Source organism: Mauremys mutica, chromosome 21, assembly GCF_020497125.1.
Source record: "Mauremys mutica isolate MM-2020 ecotype Southern chromosome 21, ASM2049712v1, whole genome shotgun sequence".
Taxonomy (NCBI): Eukaryota; Metazoa; Chordata; order Testudines; family Geoemydidae; genus Mauremys; species Mauremys mutica.
The window spans coordinates 1,450,359-1,470,182 of NC_059092.1; the positions used below are offsets into that span (position 1 = coordinate 1,450,359).

At 45.0% G+C, this 19,824-nt stretch overlaps 1 protein-coding gene and 1 long non-coding RNA gene across 3 annotated transcripts in view; one reads left to right on the forward strand and one right to left on the reverse strand.

The window, feature by feature from the left end:
- Window positions 1-3,318: 3,318 nt before the first annotated feature.
- On the reverse strand, window positions 3,319-6,230 carry LOC123354421. Its single transcript, XR_006574747.1, has 3 exons — window positions 5,578-6,230; window positions 5,137-5,274; window positions 3,319-4,409 (listed from the first exon to the last, which is right to left on the reverse strand). It is a non-coding gene; the product is annotated as an uncharacterized LOC123354421 (long non-coding RNA).
- Window positions 6,231-14,420: 8,190 nt separating this feature from the next.
- Window positions 14,421-19,824, forward strand: part of DNAJC11 (DnaJ heat shock protein family (Hsp40) member C11) — a 71,424-nt gene continuing 66,020 nt past the window's right edge. The window contains exon 1 of one of the 2 annotated variants that reach the window (XM_044996428.1): window positions 14,421-14,695. In XM_044996428.1, coding sequence (XP_044852363.1) covers window positions 14,624-14,695 — 72 coding nt within the window. In that variant the 5' untranslated portion in view covers window positions 14,421-14,623. Of the gene's footprint in view, window positions 14,696-15,011; window positions 15,131-19,824 lie in introns of those variants that run through there. The other variant, XM_044996429.1, reaches the window with a different exon arrangement.

Genomic DNA, 19,824 nt, shown 5'->3' on the forward strand with positions numbered 1-19,824 from the left:
ACTTTGAAGAGTTTCACCTATGTCGGAGCAAGATAATTCACAACAAATTATAACATAGAGCTACAAAATACTGAACAACTAGAGGCAACTAACTGATGAAAGTTTTTTTTCCTTTTTTAGTTTCTACAATCGGATTGCGTCACCTAAATGCTCATCAACAGACCGCTGCCTAGTGCTGTGTTCTCTTGCTAACTCAAGGAAGATAAGTAGTAGCATGACAGTCAGTGAAAATAATGTATAGATTTATTTAATGCTTCCTCTAAAACTGCAAGAACTGAAGACTGACAAAGTCTTGAGAAAAAGGAGGCTATTGAAAGGCAACTGTATGTGCAAAGGGTCATATATAATATCACTAGCTGGAGAACAGAAGAAACAGTAAAGAGTTGGCAACACAAAAAGCTCAAAGATGCCAGAATAAGTGATTTATACAGAAGCCAAATATGGCTATATCTGAGTATTCCAAACACTGCTGACTTGACAGCACATGCCCTGATTCTGGAGCTGGCAGAGCCATTGTTGATCATGGCTAGTGGCCATTGGCTGACTGACAGCAATAGCACCAAGTCTTTTCCTTAAATTCCATTTCCTGTGGCAAGAGTAGTAAAATTTCTTAAAACTATATGGAACTAATTAGCAAAATTATGCTGAATACTGAAAAACCTCCTCCTCCTTTCCCAGATACTACAGGTTGTTCTAGTACTGGAATAGTAGGAGTCTGCAGGTCAAGATAGATGCCCTGGCAGAGTACGGACTGGAATAGTGGGCATAGGTTGGGCGGGGGTGGGCAGGAATGGAGATTAGGACTGAGGTAAATTGGCAGAATGGTGTGGTGAAACTATACCTCTCTTTGTCTAGCCAGTACTATTGGTGCCTCGTTTTTATGAGATTTACAATTTTCTTGATTTACTTTAAAATGCTCTAAAACTCACAAATGATTTAATGGATTTATACTGGATTTTATAAAAATAACTGAAAAAATACATCAAGGCTGTCAGAGTATATTCTGAATTTTAGCCTAATATGAACCAGCAAAGTTATCAAGTTCCCAAAATAAGGATTTATAATAAATCTCTTCTGTCACACAATTTTTATTTTAACTGCAATTGCAATCTCAGCTCTGTTACCACCAAATGTGGAACTGAACCAACAGGGAGTGGAAGATGGGAGGGATCAGCAAAGAAACCTACCTTATTGAGGTCAGGGGGTGTAGGGATGCAGTGAGAAAAGCCAAAAGCCGGGTAGAGATGGACCTTGCGAAGGGAATTAATACCAATAGTAAAAGGTTTTTTAGCCATATAAATAGGAAGAAAACTAAGAAAGAAGAAGTGGGACCGCTTAAAACTGTAAACGGAGTGGAGATCAAGGGTAAGCTAGGCATGGCACAATATCTAAACGAATATTTTGCCTCGGTCTTTAATAAGAATAATGAAGGGCTTAGGAATAGTGGCAGAGTGACTGATGGGAATGAAGGTACGGGGTTGGAAATTACAGTATCCGAGGTAGAAGCCAAACTTGAACAGCTTAACGGTAGTAAATCAGGCGGCCCGGATAATCTTCATCCTAGAATATTAAAGGAATTGGCTAGTGAAATTGCAAGCCCGTTAGCGATAATTTTTAATGAATCTCTGAACTCAGGGGTTGTACCGTTTGACTGGAGATTAGCTAATATAGTTCCTATTTTCAAGAAGGGGGAAAAAAAGTGACCCGGGTAACTACAGGCCTGTTAGTTTAACATCTGTAGTATGCAAAGTCATGGAAAAAATATTAAAGGAGAGAGTAGTTACGGACCTTGAGGTCAATGGCAATTGGGACAAATTACAACATGGTTTTACGAAAGGTAGATCGTGCCAAACCAACCTGATCTCCTTCTTTGAGAAAGTAACAGACTTTTTAGACAAGAGAAATGCGGTGGAACTAATATATCTTGATTTCAGTAAGGCGTTTGATACGGTACCGCATGAAGAATTACTGGTTAAATTGGAAAAGATGGGGACTGAAATGAAAATCCAGAAGTGGATAAGGAACTGGTTAAAGGGGAGACTGCAGCGGGTTGTATTGAAAGGTGATCTGTGGGGTTGGAGGGAGGTTACCAGTGGAGTTCCTCAAGGTTCGGTTTTGGGTCCGATCTTATTCAATCTATTTATCACTGACCTCGGAACCAAAAGTAGGAGTGGGCTGATAAAGTTTGCGGATGACACGAAGTTGGGAGGTATTGCCAATTCGGAGAAGGATCGGGATATCCTCTAGGGAGATTTGGATGACCTTGTAAACTGGAGTATTAGTAACAGGATGAAATTCAATAATGAGAAGTGTAAGGTTATGCATTTAGGGATGACTAACAGGAATTTTAGTTATAAGCTGGGGACGCACCAGTTGGAAGTAACGGAAGAGGAGAAGGACCTCAGAGTCCTGGTTGATCGCAGGATGACTATGAGTCGGCAATGTGATGTGGCCGTTAAAAAAGCTAATGCGGTCTTGGGATGCATTAGGCGAGGTATTTCTAGTAGAGATAAGGAGGTGCTAGTCCCGTTATACAAGGCGTTGGTGAGACCTCATTTGGAGTACTGTGTGCAGTTTTGGTCCCCCATGTTTAAGAAGGATGAATTCAAACTGGAACGGGTACAAAGAAGGGCCACTAGAATGATCCGAGGAATGGAAAGCCTGTCGTATGAAAAGAGACTTGAGGAGCTCGGTTTGTTTTCCTTAACCAAAAGAAGGTTGAGAGGAGATATGATTGCTCTCTTTAAATATATCAGAGGGATAAATACCAGGGAGGGAGAGAAATTATTTCAGCTCAGTACTAATGTGGACACAAGAACAAATGGATATAAATTGGCAGTCGGGAAGTTTAGGCTTGAAATTAGACGAAGGTTTCTAACCATCAGGGGAGTGAAATTCTGGAACAGCCTACTGAGGGAAACAGTGGGGGCGAAGGACCTCTCTGGCTTTAAGTTTAAGCTTGATAAGTTTATGGAGGGAATGGTTTGATAGGATAACACTATTTAGTCAATAGGTCAATAACGTGCCGCCGCTGGTAATTAGTACCGAGGGTCAATGTTGGGATATTGAAAGTCTTTTTCCCGAGTGTCTGGCTGGAGAGTCTTGCCCGCATGCTGATCGCCATATTTGGGGTCGGGAAGGAATTTTCCTCCAGGGTAGATTGGCAGTGGCCCTGGAGGTTTTTCGCCTTCCTCTGCAGCATGGGGCAGGGGTCGCTTGCTGGAGGATTACCTGCTACTTGAAGTCTTTAAACCAGGATTTGGGGACTGCAACAGCTGAGTCAAGGGAGAGAATTATTTCAAGAGTGGGTGGGTCAGCTTTTGTGGCCTGCATTTTGCGGGAGGTCAGACTAGATGATCATAATGGTCCCTTCTGATCTTAAGTTCTATGATTCTATGATATAATATAGTCTAACTATGCTGTGAATTATTCAAATTATGATAATTTCATAAACCATTTTGAGAAGAAAATAAATTTTAAATAATAGTATTTTAAACTCTGAATGGTTACATTTGTCATGTGACCTAGATCAACATATATTTTTGCACTAAAAATGGTGCAAGTTAATTATCTCCCATGTATCACAAAGTGCCTTAAATATAACAAGAATTACAGGACCTACTGTATGGAACACCTAATGTGTAGGTAATTTATCAAGTGGAAACAAAATACACTGCAATAATGCTCAGATAATACTCCTATGGAGTAGAAGAGTTTTTCTAATCAGAGCGGGGCAGTTTGTGCTGGAGCATGGTGTAAGACAGTAAATCCCTGGAGGAATAAATCTGACTAATTTTGAATGTTACATGGAGGGTGTGGAGGTGAACACAAATGCCCAGTTTTCACCCATTACTAAATCCTAAAATCCTATGGGCTATAAATGGAACATGAGATCTGCATAGCAATTAATTAATATATGTTCCTCACTTCCAAAGCAGAATATGAGGCTGGTTTTATGATAAATTATATGGAGTCTGGAAAAGGCTCCTTGCAGCTAAATGCAGTGTTTTAATGTAGAAAGAGAGATCTGAGTGTATATTCCAGTGTTCGTTTTATGGCTGTCAATCCATTCAGCTGAAATGTTCAAGACACTTGACGGGTTTACTGGCTTATACCACACTGCAGCACAAATTGCACTTTTGTGGGAAACTACTAAATCAGCAGAGTTTCAGGTGCCAGAGGTCACCAAAAGGCCAACAATTCCCTTCCCAGATACCTTCTATACATATTGAGCTATTGGACTTTTCAGATGTGCTGGTAACACCAAAGATGAAGAAACTACCTCTGACATATTCAAAACTGCACTAGCAATCTCTTCCTAGGAGAGAACTGATGCCGGAAGGAGAACTTTGAAGAGATTGTAGACTCCTCTTGTCCTTCTTCATGCAATGCACCAGGCCATGCACTGGCTGAAAATAGTTTCACAAAGGGAAAAGTTACAGCTGGTATTAGCAGCTTAACTATGACAAGTCCCCCATTGGTGCTCTGGTTTGCAAAGAGGTCTATCAGTAAATTGGATCCTTATTATTTACACATACCAAGCCTTTCACCCCTCAGTCTGTCTCTCTTGCTCCCCACACCTTTTGCTTACCACAGAAATGCCCCTTTGCCCTGCACTCCTGCTGCCAAGAAGAGATGGCACACAGGGTGACAGAAAGCAGATAATTTTACACACCTGGAATATTTTCAAGGAGAACTTTTGCTTTTGACTTTTGTGAGATGAAAATATTTTTTCCATAAGTAAGCATGAAAATATTCCAAGGACTACATTACTAATAAGGATTTTCTTGCTTCCTATCAGTTGCCTCAGCTATTTCTGCTGCCATTGGATGCCCATTATGAAGGCCCTTCCACTATTTGGTCTTCTGCAGGTGTGATTAAATCTGTTTATTTCCTAATCCCTAAGTGCAGTTATAAAGATAATTTCTCAGAATGAAATGGCAAATAAGAAATTATTCCATTGGGCATCTCAAAAGTGTTTACATAAAACATTGTTTAAAAAAGAAAGAAAGAAGTGTCAGAGACATAAAAAGAAATTTTTACTTCTGTTTTCAGGCCAGTTCTAACATTTTATACTGTGTGGAGCAAATACATATTACTAAATCTGACGATGGCACAGTAGAGCAGTGCACTAACCTTTTCCCTCTGGAGGCTTCCACTGGATACAAGTGAAATGAGTTTGCTGGCCTCATCGCCTAGTTGCCTTTTTGTTCCCATCACAAAATGTCACTAAGCAATATCATGATTGTCAGCCTACTGCGAAAAAGGGCAGGCCTGGAATTAGAAGGTACATTGTAAGAGAGAGAGAGACAGAGATGCAGATCAGGAGCGAGGGGCACCAATATGACCTAGTCGAGAACTGAAGAGGGTATTTTCTGAATGAAAAACTAATTCTTCCTCATTTGGGTGGTGGCATCTCACCTGAAGAGCAGAAGAAATGCAAAAGAAATAGCTACAGTGTGTATGCATTGAGCTATGCCCCACCTGCCTGAGGAGGGAAGATGACTACAGTGTCTGGCCAGAGGGATGGGGTAGATGAATTCTCCAGCGCTCCAAAGGGAGCTCAGTTAATTGTACCTTTTATCTTCCTTACTGCCCCTCATTCCCTCAGGAGTGCTGTCATCTCTGGCTTTGGCATCCTACCAGTTACATATGAATTCATCTTGTTTTTCATCACTAAAATGAAAAGGTTCCATAATCTTCTATCTGCAACACAGAGGAACACAAACAGCAAAAAGAATATTTTACTTAATTTGCTTTTTCAAATTTGAAGACCATCCCTCTCTGGACTGCTGTTTTTTACTAGCTGTGTCCTCTGCTACAGAGGCATTCAGTTGAAATTCTCTGATCAGTCTCCACTATGTTGATTCCAGGCACTAACCCAATATTTACCAGCATGCAGCTGAAAATGCTGTCAACATCCTCTAAGATCTGCCTGGAAGGAGGGAGCAATCAGGGCCTGGATCTTGCACAAAGAAATGACATGTGACATGCAAATATCTTTACTTTTTAAGTCCTGAATTTTAAAATCATACTTTATTTCTATGAGACAGAAGCAATAACATTGCTCCAGAAAAACAGACTTTACCTAAAGTTAAGAAAGACACAATTTCATATCACAGATGAACCAAATTTAAAAAAAAATAGGCCTACAAAGTGAAAATGAAAAATCAATTTGCTCAAAAAGATAACATGAAAAATTCGCAGGGGGGCTGGCAAATTTTGGAAGAAAAAAAGAGACTATATTTTACGGGAAGAGATTCAGTAACCATTTTATTCCCATAATTCTAGTGATGGAGGACTGTCACCGCTCCATAGAGACACAGTGCATATTTCAGGATAAAAGTAACAGGAAATCAATAGCATCTTTTATATGTGAAGAGACATTCTCTCCATGGACTCCTAATACCAGCAACTGGAACCAAAGAAGACCTTTACTAAAATTTGGCAGTCAGCATGAATCTTGGTGATAGGACAATGGGTAGAATATAACTCTAGATCTTTGGGTGTTGTTTTTTTAAAGAAAGAACTTTGATCGAAGCTTCATCCTTCATTAAAGCCAAAGAGCCCCTAGATAATACTACATTAACAGAGTAACAATGTCTAACCCTGGCACTCTCCCTGAAAGCCCTATCCACATACACTTCCTCTCTGGTTGATGGCTGTCATCATTAGGAGCTAGGAGCTTTATCAGGTGGTAATCTGACAGCTTTGACAAGATCAATGGGATTTATGGGATCGTCTAGTTTTCCCCTCCATTCATCTGAAATGGAACTTGAGTTAATATTAGCAAAAAATACTTTGTGCAGGGGCAATTTTCCAATGAAGAGTGGAGTGTCTAGTTGCTGAAATAATCTGCTAAACAAGGCCTCTTTTCAGACTCCAGATCACATGCTCTTACCATGTACAGAAGACCAGAGCAAATGGTTCCTCACAACTGTCCATTAGTTCAGATGAAAGTTGGATGGAGGAAGGCAAAAACTTGTTATCTTTGGCTCTACAGCAGCAGAAAGTGGATAGACACTGCTGAGAAGCCTCTCTCCATAGTAAGTCAGGTCACTAAGACCACAGACTGGCACAAACATGAATGCTTTTTTCTGCTTAAAATAAAAGTAAGCCAAATTATGGATTTTCCAGGCATGGGTGCAGAACCCTAGTGCCTCTGAAAGCCCTACACCCCCCCCCCCAATCAGCATTCCCAGCTGGGAATTTTGCCATCAGCAAAAAGAATTTCATGGCCTCCAACATGCCTTTATTCATGACCATGTAGTAGGATGGCATTGTACCTGCTCTCAAGTTGGTCCATTTCACTTTGGATTAGAATTTTGAGAATGAGGCTGATTGCAGGAAGTTCCTCTTCTGTGACAGGATTGTCCCCGTGTGATGCCTCTCTAAACAGGAGGGCTCCCTTTATCACCTTTCTTGGTTCTATCATGCTGCTCACTTCGCCTGGAAAACCATCCCTGTCCTCATCCACTACTCTCCCTCTTCTTCAGATCTCGCCTTAAAATCAACCACTTCATACCATCCTCCCCCTTTCATTCTCATCAGTAATTCTCTCCTTCTCCAGAATGGCTCTTCTAGGTCATGATGATTTACCTTCATTAAAATTTAATCTCTATGGGGTCAGGGAGCATATTTCTTTCTATGTGGCTCTAGATAAATGATGATATCTGTTCTTTATAAGTGGGCCATGCCTAATCCATTGAAATATACTGGCATGTTCCAGCATGTAGAAAGAATCTGAAGAGTGAAGGCACTGAAGACATTGATGTCCCATGACATTTAGAAAACTGTCAGAGCTGCAGCAGAAAACTAGTAAGGCTACTTATAACATGGAATAGGAGATTAATATCCTAAACTAAGGCGGCTTGGGAGAGGCAATGTGGGAGGTATGCCATGACTGAGAAGAGGAAGGATCTACTCAGCCAGGAGTTGATTCCAGGGTTCTATTTCACTTGTTATAGCTGATGGCATCACTAACAAATCACATAAAACAGGGAGCTGCTTTCTTCATGCACCTTAAGCAGTCAATGAGTCTGAGGCAAGAGAAACACTGTACCCTGAACTGAATCCTTGGAACGTCAGTAGAAATGAAACAATCAAATATTTTGTTTTAAAATGTATTCATTTGTAGTTTGCAAGTCTAGTCATTTTTCCTGATAATAATTTAGGATCTTGAACAGTTTTTTGTATTAATTTATTTAGAAAGCATCTGAATTCACCCTTTAAGCCATCAAGATCCTGTGTTCATGCATATAAAGAACGAGTGGAAAGTGTAAATAGATCCGACACAAGATGGGATGGCCTTCAGAACTTCCTATGAGGTATCTGTCAATCTGTTGCGTGCAAAACAATTTCATATAGTGGAAAGGCTCAGCTGTGTAATTAGTGACAGTGTCTTTTAGCAACATGTTGGAAAGATCCGAGAGAGAGAGAAAACTCACAGTAACTTTCTATCAGTAACATCCCTAAGGATTGTGATTCCTCAGCCATGTTAGGAAAAAAAAGCATGACTGTTACTATCAGTACAGGACAAAACTCTCTGGGAAATAGGGCACTGCAATAGCAATTCAAAACCTCGGAACTGTAGTCACTATTTTTGTGTTTTAGCACAGACCGAGTCACTCTAAAATCATATGGAAAAAATGAATCTAGTAGGTGTGCTGAGTCAGGAGATGTGTATTGCCAAATAGTTGGATGACTCCTCTGTAGTGAGGGAAAATGAATTAATTCTTACTGGATTTCCCTGAAAATGTGCCTTCATGGAAAGCTCTGAGTTGAGGAACTTATTTGATTTCAGAGAAACTTATATTTCAAAATTTCCTTCGTCAACTGCATTGGGACCAGAAGAGTTGATTTAAGACTGAACATACCTTTTAATTGTATTCAAGTAAGGCTTCTATGATGATAAGTCCAAAACAAAGTGGCTGAACTTTGGTGTAGGAAACCATGGCTTCATCTTCACATGAAATCATACTTTTATTAAGTTTTCTTTTAGTAGCTGTCTATCTTACAGGGCAGAGCTCTCATTCTAACATAACATACAAAAATCAAGGGACTAGTTATAGGGCACTATGCAGTCTAAAGGGAAGAAAAGCCCCAATTTTGCTTCATGGTATCCATGTCAAAGCAACAATACACACAGAATACAAAATCTGCCTGTCATTAAGTGTTATAGCCAGTCACAATTTGGTGTAGCACCTAGGGAGTCGTTCTGTTTGAATTTCATAGGCCCCTATACATCGTGACATTAATTTTTCTGTCCAGTTCAATATTTTGATGGGACTGCATGGGTGCCCTCTGGTGGTTAATTTGCCTCCCAAACAGTCAGTTTGCTGTTTTGGAGACCAAACACTGTGCATGTAGATTACCAGTGTAAATCCAGTGTAACTGCTGATTTGAATAGAATTACTCTGGATTTCCCCTGCTGCAACTAAGAACAGGATTTGGCCCTCAAATAACTCACCCATTCCTAACTTTTCTGTTGCTGTAGATCTCAGACTTTCCTTTATATCGCAGTTATTCTTTTCCTCACCTTGGTATTCTGTACTGATCAAAGCTTTGACTAGTAATATTATTTAATCAGTAAACCAAGATCTCTCTCAAACAATTTTTATAAGTCACACATGAGCAGTAGTTTTTGTGAAACAGAGCTTGCTTCTGTTTAGAAAAGTCCTTTCAGACTCATGTAGTTAACCTAATGGAGAAACAACTGTCCTCTCATCAATGCATGCAGCCAACTGTATCAGGAGTAAAGCTGACAAGTGACACTAAACATTCCCTTTATCCTGCATGTATCAAAGAGCCCTCTGGTGCTGCTATCTATCTAGGTATGTATACAGAATGTGAGAGCCATATGGGACAGAGGTAGGACTGGATAGTTCTCCTCCTTTCCATTCTAAACTCATTTTCTAACATGTTCTGTGCTAAAGACAGGCAGATAATGTCGTCAAGCCACTTATAATACAGATCATGCATGGGACAACCAAGGCTGTTCTTCCTCCTTTTCTTCTCTCATCTAAAAACTATTGATTTCTGAGAGCTGTGGACTGAGCACCCAAATGAGTTGTGCTCTACCCTGCTTTTCACTCTATTCTGTTTTGCTGCTGTCATATCCACTATCTGCATGTTTTTCCACCTGCTGGCATTTTTGATTGCTTTGTTGGTAGACAATAACAGAAAACAACTACCTCAACAGAGAAGTGACCAGAAGGGGTAAATACATGGAGTTAAAACACCTTGTAAAAACCAAATACCACATCAAAAAATGAATGAGTGAAGTTGTCGTCTCAGGGAAATGCATAGTTTAAAACTACCTTAAAAGTTGTGTTATTTTGTGTCTTGCTGCATATATACAAAATAAGCAGCTGAGTAAAACTGCCACTGGGACTTGCTCCCTAAACCAACGGGGAGAGAGGTGGATTCCTCCCTATGGGCATATTTGGTTCTATAGTAAAATGAAACCCAACCTCTCTCTAGGTTTTTATACTGCATTCCTCAGCATGATATTTGAGCATCTGCTGTTACAGGTGGGCATATCTCTATTGCTCCAAAAGAGGAGAATACAGAGTGAATTAAATGCACCTACACCCTTAAATTAGAGACATGTAATAGACTAGCATTGTGCCTTTTGACCACTATACATATTTGAAGCTAATGATATTGAATCACTCTTAAGCAGTTTTTGTAGCCACCCTGTAGTTAGCTTGTTTTTATGTCAGTAAGCAATAGGGAGGCAGGTGGAATGGAGACTCAGATACTAATGCTGCAGCTTTCCTGGAAGCTTAGAGATTCCCTTGTGAAGATGATTTTAAAATGGCCATATTCAGCAAAGTTTTCTGCCCTGTCCTACTGAGTCAGCCTGCTATCCAAGTGTGCAGAAGAAGGGAGAGCAGTCAGAAACTGATAAAAATAGCACTAAATCCCTGTCTTGACTCAATGACAAGAGAATAATAAAAAGATTATAGGTAATTTCTCTTTATGAATTATAGAGAAGGGCTTAGATTCAGCAGTGACACAGAAGAGCCTGGACAGATTGCTCAGCTGCCTCTCCCAATAATGTCACTATCATTCAAAGGGAAACAAATGACCTCCAGGATAAACTATGAGTACAGCACAGCAAGGCTGTGAAGCTGTTAAACACAGGGGCAGTCTCCTAAATACCCAAACAGTTTCTATCCTATAGAGCAGACGGTCTGTGTCATATTGAATGTGAACAGTAAGAATAAATTTACTTGTAACTTCTGTTTAAAGATAAGAGAATGTGATAATAGATTTTAGACTTTGCTTTACTGCTGTCATATAATTTTCTTTCTGACTATACCTCAATGGGGAGAATACAGCAAATCCGTAGGGCAAGGAACTGAAGTATGAAGCTGAGCTTTGTCAGATGTTCTGCTGTGAGGGTTTTTCTGTGTGTTACAAAACTGTATTTCCATTATTTCTCCCATCATATAATTGGCTTCTTCAAAAGGAGAGAAACAAAGTCCATCTCCTCAAGATGGAAGTGTATAATAAATACATCTCAGCCCTGGACTAAGTTTATGACTGGCCTTCTATTTATCCAGTCATATTCCAAACTGCTCCACTGCTAAACAACCTATAAAGGATAAAGAGAGGACCTACACTCCAGGAAATTTATTCTGTCTGAAAATTACCTGAGAGGTGCCCTCATTGAAGCACAATCTGAGGTTCATCGAAAGATTTTGCCATCCTCTCATCATGCTGCTTCTTAGTGAGTGCCTGAGTCTGGTGATGTGGATAAGGGAGAGCAAAGATGGAGCATAAAGCATTTTCAATGTGGAACCAGCATGACAGTGGGCAAAGCATTTATTATACTTCATGGAACTCCAGTCTAAAAATCTGCAAGGGTACAAAAAGACTCCAGGTAGAATAGGGCTAACTGCACTTACCTCCAAGTAGAAGAATGAAAGGAGAGCGGTTAAGTCATGGTAGAGAAGTGAAGTGACTTGTTAAAGGTTATAGGAGTCAGTTTCAAAGGCAGGGTTAGAACTTGGAACTATATTTTAGGTGTGCTACTAACTAAGACCATGTCTCTAATAAAAAGCTCTAGCACAGGGGTGGGCAAACTACGGCCCGCGGGCCACATCTGGCCTGCGGGACCGGCCTGCCTGGCCGGCTCGCCCCTGGCCCCACAGCCTCAGCTGGCTCCACCGCTGGCGCAATGCTCTAGCTGGCGGGGCTGTGATGGATAGAGGGCAGGGGAGTTTGGGGTGGTGGTCAGTGTTTGGTGGGGGAGGGACAGGGGGTTGAATAGGGGCAGGAGTTCCAGGGGGCAGTCAGGAAGGAGGGGGGTTGGATGGGGCAGCAGTCAGGGCAGGCATTCTGGGGACAGTCAGGGGATAGGGAGAAGGGGTGGTTGGATGGGGCACGGGTCCTGGGGAGCCGTCAGGAATGAGAGGAGGGGTTGGATGGGGCACTGGGAATCCAGAGGCTGTCAGGGAACAGGGGTGTGTGCAGTGATGAACTGCCAAAATATTAACAACCGGTTCCCTCCTCCTCACCTCATGAGGGGGTCGTGCCCCCCCCGGGGAGTCATGCCCCATCCAACCCCCCATGTTCCTTGACACCTCCCCCCCCGGGACCCCTGACTCATCCCCCCCTTCCCTGTCCCCTGACTGCCCCTTGCAGCCCCATCCAACCCCTCCTCTCATTCTCGATGGCCCCCCGGGACCACTGCCCCATCCAACCACCCCTTCTCTCGGTCCCTGACTGCCCCCACCACCTCATCCAACCCCTGCTCCTTCCTGATTGCCCCCATTCAATCCCCCTGTTCCCTGCCCTCTGATCACCCTGACCCCTATCCACCCCCCCACAACAAACCGAACACCCCCTCCCTGCTCCCTTACCACACTGCCTGGGGCTGGGCCCGCTCCGCCGGGACCTTGACCAGTGCCGCAGGGCCCGACTCCCCAAGCTGGGCGCGCTCGGCCAGCACCGGGGCTGGCGCCGCGGGGCCCGACTCCCCAGGCCAGGCCGGAGGCGCTCGGCCGGCACCGGCGCCGCGGGGCCCGACTCCCCGGGCCGGGCTGGGCCAGAGCCACTCGGCTGGCACCGGAGCTGGTGGTGCTTGGCTGGGACCGGGCTGGGGTGCTCAGCCGGGGCCAGGGGGAGCCGCTCAAGTGGAGCCGGACTGGGCCATGCATGCGCCGTCCCGCTCCCCCACCCCTGCGCCCGGCTTACCTGCCTGCTGCTTGTTTCAGGCTTCCCGCGAACATTTGATTCGCGGGAAGCAGAGGAAGGGGAGGAGAAGGAGGGCGGAGCATTCAGGGGAGAGGGGGAGGTGAGCTGGGGCCGGGTGGACAGCTGCCCGAGCCTTTGTTAAATTTAAAAGCTTTTTAGAACCGGTTATCCTGAAACAACCGGTTCTAAAAATACTTCTAAATTTAACAACCGGTTCTTGCGAACTGGCTGGAGCTCACCACTGGGTGTGTGGATGGGACAGAGGTCCTAGAGGGGCCATCAGGGAATGGTGGGGTTGGATAGGGCAGGAGTCGGGGAGGGCACAACCCCCTCCCCTCACCAACCCTCCATATAATTTACGAAACCTGATGTGGCCCTCAGGCCAAAAAGTCTGCCCGCCCCAGCTCTAGCATCTTTTTTCAAAACATGGATCCTGGTTCAAAGTCCACATCTAATTGATTACATACACCCAAATTATCCTGTCCCCGCATGAAATGTGTGAATATTGGAGTTCTTGTCCTTCCTTTGGTTGTTCAAAGTCCTCTCAGGGACTATCATCTACCGGGGACATCACATAGGCCGAAGCACTTGAGACCCGCTTGGAGGAGGGCACAGATAAGACTTTCCCTTACGGAGTGAAGTGAAAAGAAGCTGATTTCTCACACCCGCGAGGAAGTGGCCGCCGGTACAGAAGGGGGAACAGCCGGGGATGGTTCTGTAGGTTACAGCGAAATGAGAGGCGGTTGGGGAAGTACTAAGCGCCTGACCCGCTTTCCCTGCCTCCCTTTGCCCCTGTCATTTCCCGCGCCCCGGTCACATTCCCCGGCGTCGGCAAGGGCCGGGCGAGGCCCCGGGCACATGGCGAGGCGGGCTGCGGGCATGGACACCGACCCGAAGCGGTCCCGTCCCCCGGCAGTACCGGGCGGGCCCCGCACCCGCGGGGGAGCGGCCCAGCCACAGCCCTGCGGGGCCTGGCCCAGCGGAGGACGGAGCAGGGCCCCGCCGCGCCCCCGCACGCAGGCAAGGCAGAGCCGTTACCCGACCCACGGCCCGGGGCGCGCGCCGCTCGGGCGGTGCAGCCCCACCCCCTTCCCGCCCAACTCCAGACTCGCGAGCTGACGCAACAGAGCGCATGCGCACTACAGGCGAGCCCATTCGCTCATTTCACACGCGCACCGTCTTCTTGACATCTGCCACTACGTCATCTCTCCAGCGAGCCGGTAACAACACTCCTCGCTGCGCATGTGCCTCGGCGTCCTCTCCTCGCCAGCTCGTTGAACGATGCGCGTGCGCGCTGCCTCCTGATGCCCCGCCACTCCGCCGGGGGCGCTGTGGCGGTGGCGCGATCTCCTCAGCCGCCCGCCCGGCGCTCTTCTGACCCTAGTCCCGCCCCAGCGCGGGGTGAGAGGTCGGCAAGATGGCGGCGGCCTTGGGGGAGGAGGCGCCGGACAACGAGGATTATTACTCGCTGCTGAACGTGCGGCGTGAGGTGAGGGCGGCGGGCCGGGGCGCAGCGGCGCTGGTGGGGGGCGCCGGGCTGGGGGAGAGGCCAGGGGAGGGGACTGTGACCCCGGTGCCCGACCGGCCCCCACCTCTCCGGGCGGGTCTCTTGCGGGCCTCGTCAGCGGGGGCGGCGGGGTTTGTATCTACCCCCCCCCCGCCATACCCCGTCCCCAGGCTCCGCTCGGGGGCCTCTGCCCGCGCGTTTCCTGCGCTCCGTCCGGTGCAGGCTGTGACCTCCGGGGCCGGGAGGGAGCGCCCCGGGCTCCCCCTGCTCTCCTCCTCCCCAAGGCGGGAAGGGACCAGCCAGCCTGAGCGCCGGGCCGCAGAGACCGGCCCCAGCCAGTGGCTAGAGCAGGTCACTTCGTAAAACCTCCGGTGTTGCGTTCAGCATTGTCAGCGATGGAGAATCCGCCGACCCCTGGTAAGCTGTTCCGCTGGCTAACTACCCTCCCTGTTAGTTCCAGTTTGAACCCGTCTAGCTTCAGTTTTCAGCCATTGGTCTCGTTGTACCTTTCTCTGCTAGGCTGAAGAGCTCATTATTAAATATTTGTTCCCCATGTAGTGATTTAGAGACTAATCAAATCACCCCTTAACTTTATCTTTATTAAGCTAGATGAATAGTTCTCAACCTTTCCAGACTACTGAACCCCTTTCAGGAGTCTGAGTTTTCTTGTGTACCCCCAGGTGTCCAGATTTTATAGGGACAGTCCTGATATTTGGGTCTTTTTTTTATTTTGACTCTTATTACCCCCACCCCATCCCGATTTTTCACACTTGTTATCTGGTCACCCTACCCCAGTTTCACTTCACTTAAAAATAACTACTTGCCTATAAAGCCAGACATAAAAGCACAAAAGTGTCACAGCACACTATTACTGAAAAATTGCTTACTTTCTTGTTTTTATCATAATAAAATCAATTGGAATATAAATCTGGTACTTTTCAGCGTATAGTTAGTATATACAGCAATATAAACAAGTCATTGTCTGTTTGAAATTTTAATTTGTACTGAGTTCTCTAGTGCTTTTTTATGTATCCTGTTGTAAAACAATGTGAATATCTAGATAAGTTGATGTAACTGCCCCCTAGCAGACCTCTGCATACGCCTGGTTGGGAACCACTGGGTTAAATAGATTGAGCTCCTTGAATCTATCACTATATGTATGTGTTCTAATCCTTTATCATTCTGGTGGCTACTCTCTGAACCTTCTCCAATTTATCAACGTCTTTCTTGAATTGTGAGCACCAGAACTGGACACAATAGTCTAGCTATGGCTGCAACTGTTCTCAATACAGAGGTAAAATAACCTCTTCTATTCTAGAGTCCCTTGTTTATGCAGCCATGATGGCATTAGCTCTTTTGGCCATAGAGTCAGGTTGGGAGCTCGTGTTCAGCTCATTATCCGCCATGACACCAAATCTTTTTCAGAGTCACTGTTTTCCAGGATAGAGTCCCCCATTCTATAAGTATGTTCTAAATGGATGGGCCATTACACAAAGTAAAACTATTTCCCCATGCTTATCTCTCCCCCCACTCCCCAGTTCCTCACATCTTCTTGTCAATTGCTGGAAATGGGCCATTTTCATTACCACTACAAACAGTTCTTTTTCTCTCCTGTTGATAATAGCTCACCTTAACTGATCACTCTCCTTTATAGTGTGTATGGTAACACCCATTGTTTCATGTTCTCTGTGTGTGTGTATGTATATATTGTGTGTGTATATCTATATATAGATATATATGTTCGTACTGTATTTTCCACTGCATGCATCCGATGAAGTGGGCTGTAGCCCACGAAAGCTTATGCTCAAATAAATTTGTTAGTCTCTAAGGTGCCACAAGTACTCCTGTTCTTTTTGTGGATACAGACTAACATGGCTGCTACTCTGAAACCTACATTCTTTATTCCCAGATGTACATATTTACATTAAACCATTACAATGCATATTTCTTTGTGCCCAGCTTACCACTTATTGCACCCACTTTATCAAGGGATCTAGATCACTCTGAATCAATGACCTGTCCTCTTCATTATTTATCCTTCCCCCAATTTTTGTGATCTGCAAACTTTATCAGTGATGATTTTATATTGTCTTCCAGGTCATTGAAAAAAGAGGTTAGATAGTATAGGGTCAAGAACCAATCCCTGTGGGATTTCACTGGAAACAGACTCGCCCAGTGACGATTCCCTGTTTATAATTATATTTTGAGACCCAGGGCCGGCTCCAGACCCCAGCATGGCAAGCACGCGCGTGGGGCGGCATTTGCCGGCCGGGGCGGCAGGCGTGTCCGGCGGACCTCCCGCAGTCATGCCTGCGGGAGGTCCACCGGAACCCCGGGAGCAGCGGACTTGCCGCAGGCATGACTGCGGAGGGAGCGCTCGGCCCGCGGCTCCAGTCGACCTCCCACAGGCATGACTTCGGACGGTTCGCTGGTCGCGCGGCTCGGCTGGACCTCCTGCAGGCGTGCCTGTGGATGCTCCACCGGAGCAGCGGGACCAGCGAACCCTCCGCAGCTGCGGGAGGTCCAGCCGAGCGACCAGCGGACCCTCCGCAGTCATGCCCGCTGGAGGTCCGCTGCTCCCGGGGTTCCGGTGCACCTCCCGCGCATGACTGCTTGGGGCGGCCAAATTCGTAGAGCCACCCCTGTTGAGACCTACCAGTTTTTAGTCCATTTAATGTGTGTCATGTTAATTTTATACTGTTCTAGTTTTTAATTAAAATGTGCAGTGTCAAGTCAAGTCAAACAACTTACAGAATTCTGTTGCATCAACACTATTACTTTTATCGATCAAACTTGTAATTTCATCAAAAAAAGGTATCAAGTTTGTTTGACAGGATCTATTTAACATAAATCCATTGTTGATTTGTATTAATTACATTACCCTCCTTTAATTCTTTATTAATCAAGTCCTGCATCTGCTGTTCCACTGTCTTGCCTGGAATCAATGTCAGGCTGCCAGGCCTTTAATTACCCTGTCCGCCCACCCCCCTTGCCCTCGGAGACCACAGGGATGTGTTGACCCCTCCAGCGGCCCGTCAGGGAAATCCACTTGTGGGCCGGGCCGGTTTGTTTACCTGCAGCGTCCGCAGGTTTGGCCAGTCGCAGCTCCCACTTGCTGCAGTTCACCGTTCCAGGCCAATGGGGGCTGCGGGAAGCAGTGTGAGCTGAGAGACATGCTGGCCGCCACTTCCCACAGCTCCCATTGGCCTGGAATGGCGAACCGCAGCCAGTGGGAGCTGCGATCGGCCAAACCTGCAGACGCTGCAGGTAAACAAACTGTCCCAGCCTGCCAGCGGATTTCCCTTGACAGGCCGCGTGCCAGGGGTTGCCAGTCCGTGCCATACTCCCTCCTGCACCCCAAGCCCCTGCCCCAGCCCTGAGCCCTCTCCTGCACCCAAACACTCCCAGAGCTTGTACCCCTCACACACTCCTGCACTCCTGCCCCAGGCTCAGCCCAGAGCCCCCTCCCACACTGCAAATCCCTCGGCCCCAGCCCAGCGCCCCCACCCCCTCCCGAACCCCAACTCCCTGTCCCAGCCTGGTGAAAGTGAGTGAGGGTGGGGGGCAGCGAGTGATCCGGGGAGGGAAGGGGTGGAGTGGGCGGGGCTTTGAGGAAGGTGGGGGGGGCTCAGGGAACAGGCGGGGTAGATCCTGGGTTGCCCTTAAATTCAAAAAGTAACCTTGGACATAAAAAGGTTGGAGACTACTGCTCCAGAGTAATGGAATAGGAAGAGTGTTATCACCATATGATGAGACTGCATGATTTGTTTTTTTAATACAGAACAGAAATATTTATTAAACACTTCTGCCTTTTGTGCATTATTATTGATAATTCTATCACTTCTGTCTAGTAATGGACTGATACCATTGGTGAGATTCTTTCTGTTCCTAATATGTTCTAAAAACTCCTCCTTATCGTCCTTAACTCTGCTGGCCATATATTTCTATTTGTGTCCCTTGATTTCCCTTATCAAATTTCTATATTTCCTAACTTCTGGTTTATACTTATTACTATCAACTTCCCCTTTCTTACATTTGTTATATATTTTTAAATTTTTTACAGCTACCTTCAGTTCCCCTTTAAACCAGGTTGGTTTTTTAACCAGCACAGGCTTCTTCCTCAGTTGTGGGATTGTGCCTTTCTGGACATCTAGCAAATTCTTAAATGATTCCCAATTATCATTCACATTTTTCTGATTAAATTCTTCCTCTCAGTTGAATTGGCTCATAATTGTTTTCAGCTTTGTGAAATTGGCCCTATTAAAGCACCAAGGATATGTATGTGTGTAATGTATATGTGTGTGTGTATATATATATATATATATTACTTGTCTGGACTTTATTGTATTTGCACATTATAAATATGGTCAAGTTATGATCACTTGTACCTAAGTTACCACTACCTTTTAGTTGTGTGGTCAGTTCCTCATTATCTGTTAGGAGAAGGTCTAATATAGAATTATGAGCTGCATGTTGTTGATTAGAGGTCAAGTTTTTTTCTGCAACGTGCATTTTTGTAGGAATTGCATGAATGTACTTCATCTAATTTAATTATCCAATTTGTATGTAAAGTACAAATATGTTGAATCTCAATTGTATCCTGTGCTAAGCAGCTGTTTCGATAACAGTTCTAATAGCTTGTAAGAACTAATACTACCTACTCCCAGCAAAGTTCAAACAACAAACTAGGTTTCTTTATTCGTAAACAATGGATCAGCAAGAACAAGCACAGCTGGAACTGATATTGCACGTTTTGTGCTATAGGTATGCTGCTCTTCTTGTTGCTATCAATGTCATAGTTAAATTTCACTTCAAGATGTTTTGAACCTTGGAGTACCCAGAAAAGAGAATTAATGATACTTCTATGGAAACTTTTATTCAAGGAATTTAATTTTAGTAACACTAACTTATGGGGCTCATGAGGTAGAGACTACCCTCATGTTAAAGCTGGGGGGACTGAAAAACACAAAGATGAATTGTCTTGGCAAAAGTTACACAACGAATCACTTTCAGAGCTGGAAATAAGACCTGGTAGTCCTGACTCCCAACTCTCTTCTACTCTAACCACTGAAATCCTGTCACATTTTTATTACAGTCACAGTTTTGTTACA